Below are 6457 nucleotides of genomic sequence, written 5' to 3' on the forward strand. Positions count from 1 at the left end.
CTAAGTGTTCCCATATGTTGATAACTTAGTTTGTAATTTTCTCAATGCTATCATGATATCCTTATTCCTCAGTGTATATATAATGGGATTCAACAGTGGAATCAAAATGGTGTAGAAAAGAGACAGCAGCTTTCCCAAGGTTTCTGACTGGTATGCTTTTGGTTGTGCATATGTAATAGTAGCTGTTCCATAAAACAAAACCACAACTATTAGATGAGATGAGCATGTGGAAAAGGCTTTAGACCTTCCTCCAGATGTTGCCAGTTTTAGAACGTTGCAGATAATTTTGCCATAGGAGACAAGGATCAACAGAAATGGGACCATGATAAACACTACTGAAGCAATATAGATGGCTAAATTATTCACAAATGTGTCACCACAAGCAAGCTTGAGTAGTGGGGGAATGTCACAGAAAAAGTGATGAATTTTGTTAGATCCACAATAAGGCAAAGAGAAAATCTGGTAAGTTTGTCCAGTCACAACTGGAATAATGCAGATCCAGCAAGCAGCCACAAGCTGCACACAGACTTTATTGTTCATGACCAAGGGATAATGCAAAGGATTGCAGATGGCCACATAACGGTCATAGGCCATGACTGTCAGGAGGAGGAACTCCATGCCTCCAAGCATGATGACAAAACAGAGCTGTACAGCACAGGACAACAAGGAAATGGTTCCCTTTTGGGTACAAAGGTCCATGAGCATCCTTGGGATGGTGACTGTTACATAGCAGATTTCCACAAAAGAAAAGTTGCTAAGGAAAAAGTACATAGGGGTCTGCAGAGCAGAGTCAGTTCTTGTTATTAACATTATAACGCTGTTGCTGATCAGAATAGACAAATACATGAACAAAAATATCCCAAAAAGCATCCACTGGAGTTGAGGGACATCAGAAAACCCTAAGAGAACAAATTCTGTAATTGAAATGTTTAAATTTTTTGATTTAATTTCTTTTTTATCTGCAGATAAAACAAATTCCATATGTTTAGTGAATTTACTTCTTAAAGTCTAACAGCTTCTTTGCTGGCCTGATGAGATGAACGGGTATGTCTATATGTTCTTTTAAAGAGTCATTTACCATAATTTTGTCTTTTAACTCTAACATGAGATTGTTAACATTAAACATCTATTATGTGATTAAAATGAACCCAGGACATGAGGTTTATTTTTCTAGTTTTAGCTATATTTCAGCAAGGTCTTGAGATGTATGCATTATTAATAAGAACACATTGTAAGGAAAATATACATAATTGTATTTTGCAGTTAAAATTGAGATTTTACTAAAAACAATTTTTGTGTTTCCATATTACTTTTTTTTTTCATTTTTATCAGTGGAAAAGCTTCAAATCAGCAGATTTTATTTCAAGATTTTCCTTATTTTTTCCAAAAAAAAATTTAATTAATTTATTACAATATTCACAGGATGAGATGCTGAGTGCCTAGAGAGGTGGATCCACAATTAAATGCTTGCAGCTTTCAGCCAGCAGGTTGCCCACTGGATAGCAAAGTTCATGTCTCTAGAAATCCAAGTAAATACATAGGGTGTGGAAGCTCACCTATGATCCCTCCAAACATAGACAGAGTTAGGGTTTACAGCCAGCTGATGTCTAGACTAGTCATTGCTGAGGGCTGGGTTTGATCTTCCGAAGTAGAGGCTTGATTTGCAGTTATTTCAATCTCTAGTCTCTAACAAGTATGCACATCTACAGGTAGCAAAAAGAAACAAACAGAAACAAAAGAATAAAGACAACAAACGCACCTTAAAAGTGGGAAATTAAAAGTCCTAGCAGATCTTAAGGTAGATTATTCCTAACAAGAGGTAAGACGTAGATTATTATATTATCTGAATAATCTATCAGTTGTAGAAATTATGGTAAATGTGAATACAAAAAGATTCTCTAAGTTTCTCCTTTAAAACTATTTCACATTTCACTTGTCATGTCAGAAATCTCTGTTATATTCTTCATTTATAGCATATGTGTGCTTTGTCTATTTTTCCTTCATTTCTGTTTATGGTAAAACTAGGACTGTCTAACACACATGAATGTGACCAAAATGATTAACAAAATAAAATGCATCACTCATCTTTACTAAAAGTTCTTTATGATTGGAAGATTCCAACAATAGCTTGGCAAATGTCAGAGTACTTGCCAAGTACTTGTTCTTTAACAGTACATTATAAGTATTTATACATTTGTCATTTTAGTAGTACTCTATTCTTTCTAGACTTTAAATTACTTTAAAGTGATGTTTTTAAATTACTGTATTGAGGTGGCTGAATTTATGATTAGCAATTAAGAGCACTGCCTGCTTTTTCAGAGGACATGCATGCCATTTTTAGCACTCACATGGTATCTGAAAAACTACTCTAATGCTAAGTCTTGGAGGTGTGATATCTTCTTCTGGTTTCCACAGACACCAGGCCTGGATGTGATATGCAGACATACATATAAGAAACCCATTCAAGCACAGAAAACATAAAAGAAATGTATAGCACATTGACAAGTAAATATTATTATATGGTTTTGTGTTTTCAAATTCCCTCTGTGTTTGTTTACACTACATTTAAAATGAATGTTTTTAACAATAGTATCTTTCACACAATTTGATAAATATCTAACTTCATTTAGTAAGGATAGCAGAGTAAATAAGACCCACTAAGGGGCCCGTCATTTTTAAATTATAATCTTAGACATGTCTGTGGTGCTTTTAGTGCCTTTTGGAATTGCTCAGATCTTTTCTTAGTGTAAGGAAAGGACCCAAGCTTACCTGTACACACCCACACGAAGTTGTCTATGAAACCAAACAGGAATTTTATCTTTAGCATTTTATATACTCTTGTTTTCCTGAGGAAGCCACAGACTGCATTGCAATTATTTTGGGTTTAGAAATGAATTGCTACTAAATAGGAACAGTGAAACCCCTGGGGCTCATTTCTCTTGTGCATCAACTTAATTTCAGAAGGCGCTTTATAATGAGTTTCTGAGAAACTAAAATTAGTCAAATTTTTTGTTCATCTAACCTCAAATTATCTGGGTACATTTATGTTATTTACTGTAGGTTTTTACATTTCCATCTTTATATCTAGTAATTACAATACTTTCTTTTGATGTATTATAACTATTTTATGCATACAAGCACATTTTAGTAATTTCCCAAATTTTCTCATCTTTGGTTCATGTTCTAAAAAATATTTTAACAGCCAAGAGTGGTGGTATACACCTTTAATTCCAGCAATTAGGAGGCAGATATAGGTGGATCAATGTGAGTTTGAGGCAGGCCTAGTCTATAGAGGAAGTTCTAGGACAGTCAGGGCTGTTACACAGAAAATTCCTGTGGGAAAAAACAAAACAGAACAAAACAAAACCAAAACAAAGCTAAAAGAATACTATTTGAGCATCCCGTATTTCTGTAGTAATGTCTGTTCTCTATGTCTCCTTCTGTTGGTTTTTTATTAGTTATTTTATTTCAAAATATCCCCCTCCCCAGTTTCCTCTCCTCAAACCCCCTGTCCCATCCCCACTCCCCTGCTTCCATGAGGGTGATCACCTACCCAACCATTCACTCCTGCCTCACCACCCTAGCATTCCCAAATGCTGTGGCATCGAGCCTTCATAGGACCAAGGGCCTTCCCTCTGATTGATACCAGATAAGGCCACCCCTCTGCTACATATGTGGCTGGAGACATGGGTCCATTTATGTGTACTCTTTGGTTGGTGGTTTCATCCCTGGGAACGCTCAAGGGTCTAATTGATTGATATTGTTGTTCTTCCAATGGAGTTGCAAACTCCTTCAGCTCCTTCAGTCTTTCCCCTAACTACCCTTTTGGGGTCTCTGTACTCAGTCAGATGGCTGACTGCAAGCATCCACATCTGTATTGGTCAGCCTCTGGCACAGACTCTCAGAAGAGTCTCAGCAAGTATTTCCTAGCATCAGCAATAGTATCTGGGTTTTGTGGCTGCATATGAGATGGATGCCCAGGTGGAAGTGTCTATGGGGTGGCCATTCCATGTCATTGCTCAACTCTTTGTCCCTGTATTTCCTTTAGGCAGGAACAATTCTGTATTTAAAATTTTGAGATGGGTGGGTGGCCACATCCCTCAAATGGGGACAAGACCTCTGGATATGGTCTCTATAGGTTGTCTCTCTCCTCTTTCTTGTGTGCTTCAGCCAATGTCATCTTCATTGTGTCCTGGAAGTCTCTTGATTTTCTGGCATCTGGGACTTCCTGGTGGCTACCCCCAGTTCCCCAGTTCCCCATCTCTTCCTTGCTACACACCTCTGTTCAATTTCCTGACCCTCTGTACATCTGACCTGTATTCTCCTATACCTGATCAGCTCTCCCTTTTCCCTCGCAGTCCTCTATTCCTTCCAAGTCCCTCCCATAGTCTACCTCCTATGATAATTTGTTCACCCTTCAAAGTAGGACGGAAACATCCACACTTTGGTCTTCCTTCTTCTTGAGCTTCATATGGTCTATGACTCATATTGTTAGTATTCCAAGCCTTTTCCCCCATAATATCCACTTATCAGTGAGTGCACACCATGTGTGTTCTTTTGTGACTGGGAGATTTCATTCAGGATATTTTTTGGGTCCATCCATTTGCCTGCAAAATTCATGAAGTCATTGTTTTTAATAGCTGAGCAGTACTTGATTGTGTAAATGTACCACATTTTCTGTATCTATTCTTTAGTTGAGGAACATCTGGGTTGTTTCCAGCTTCCAGCTATTGTAAATAAAATATATCATAAAATATATAATGCATATAAATATATAGTATATAAATATATAATATGTAATAATTATATGTAATATACATAATATTTAATATATAAAATATATCATAAAATTACAAAGCTTCTATAAAGCAAAGAACACTGTCTTTTTTTTTTTTTTTGATTTTTCAAGACAGGGTTTCTCTGTATAGCCCTGGTTGTCCTAGAACTCACTTTGTAGACCAGGCTGGCCTTGAACTCAGAAATCCACCTGCCTCTGCCTCCCGAGTGCTGGGATTAAAGTTGTGCGCCACCACGCCCGGCTTTTTTTTTTTTTTTTTAAGAACACTGTCAATAGGACAAAATGGCAACCAACATATTGGGAAAAGAACTTTATCAATCCTACATTTAATAGAGGACTAATACCCAATATGTACAAAGATCTCAAGAAGTTAGACTACAGAGAACCAAATAACCCTATTAAAAATACGGAACAGAGCTAAATGGAGAATTCTCAACTGAGGAATCTCAAATGACTTAGAAACACATAAAGAAATGTTCAACATTCCTAGTCATCAGGTAAATGCAAATAAAAATGGCGCTGAGATTCTACCTTACACCAGTCAGAATGGTTAAGATCAAAAACTCAGGTGACAGCAGATGCTGGCGAGAATATGGAGAAAGAGGAACACTCCTCCATTGCTGGTGGTACTGCAATCTGGTACAACCACTCTGGAAATCAGTCTGTCAGTTCTTCAGAAACTTGGACATATTACTACCTGAGGACACAGCTCCTAGACATATACCCAAAAGATACTCCAATGTATAACAAGGACACATGCTCCACTATGTTTATTTTATATTGCCTTTTCTAGTTCTTTTTTAGTTGATATGATTAACCCAGTCTTTAATATTATATATTGTACAATTTTGATAAAGACTATGTGTCCTAATGTATAATATTACTAAAGTTTTCTTGTAACCAGTCTGGTGACAAAAGCAAATATATATTCATCTATCTTTCTCTTCCTTTACCTATCTCTGTTTCTATTTTCCAATAAAGAACCAAAGACAGTTGAATTTAAAAATTTATACCAGTATTCAGCTTGCAAATTAACCATATTTTTGCCTGTACTTACTGTGCAAAAGTGAAAAATGACTTACTTGAAGATGAATGACCCCAAAAGAGCTATGAAGTCCTATATCATCATGGAGGATGACAGCATGTATCAAAGAGTCCACTACAATCAACTTTCTATCTCTGTTATATTCCAGTAGTGCATGAGAAGTCAGTAGGGTGTTTTCTGTACTCAAAGCCATGATCAAAGGAATGCTCATTTTATCACCAGAAGAAAGTAGCCAACTACACAGTACAGCATTTGTTTTATCTTTTTTAATCCAGTGATTTTATTTCAATTCTATGTTCTTTATGTTACTAATCCTACCATTAGTTAGAATTACTCATTTCCAATATTTAACATTTTAGTGTTTTAACATTAGAGACCGTAATCTCCAATTAAATGGTCAGTAGCAAACTAATATTTTTTTTAACCTCAAATATATAATGAGCTATTTTGGTGTGTTCTCTTTATGAACTTTTCCAGAACATATCATAAAACAATAATATAACATTGTTATCACAATTTCCACTCTCTATGGATAAGTCATGATGTAAATTCTTTTCTCATTATCTATATTTCCTCTACTTATACATTACCTTTCTTTTAATATAGTTATGTTT

At 36.0% G+C, this 6457-nt stretch overlaps 1 protein-coding gene across 1 annotated transcript; it reads right to left on the minus strand.

Annotated features, from left to right (window-relative positions):
* On the minus strand, positions 1 to 981 carry LOC110289893 (olfactory receptor 10AG1-like). The gene has a single exon (XM_021156293.2). It carries the CDS (start codon positions 979 to 981, stop codon positions 1 to 3), a length of 981 nt encoding a protein of 326 aa, XP_021011952.1.
* Positions 982 to 6457: the final 5476 nt, after the last annotated feature.

Source organism: Mus caroli, unplaced genomic scaffold (genome assembly GCF_978045245.1).
Source record: "Mus caroli unplaced genomic scaffold, Mus_caroli_1 scaffold_2, whole genome shotgun sequence".
Classification (NCBI taxonomy): domain Eukaryota; kingdom Metazoa; phylum Chordata; class Mammalia; order Rodentia; family Muridae; genus Mus; species Mus caroli.

Coding starts and splice junctions, on each gene's coding strand:
- LOC110289893 (XM_021156293.2), bottom strand. CDS start 981: ATGGAATTTGTTTTATCTGCAGATAAAAAAGAAATTAAATCAAAAAAT.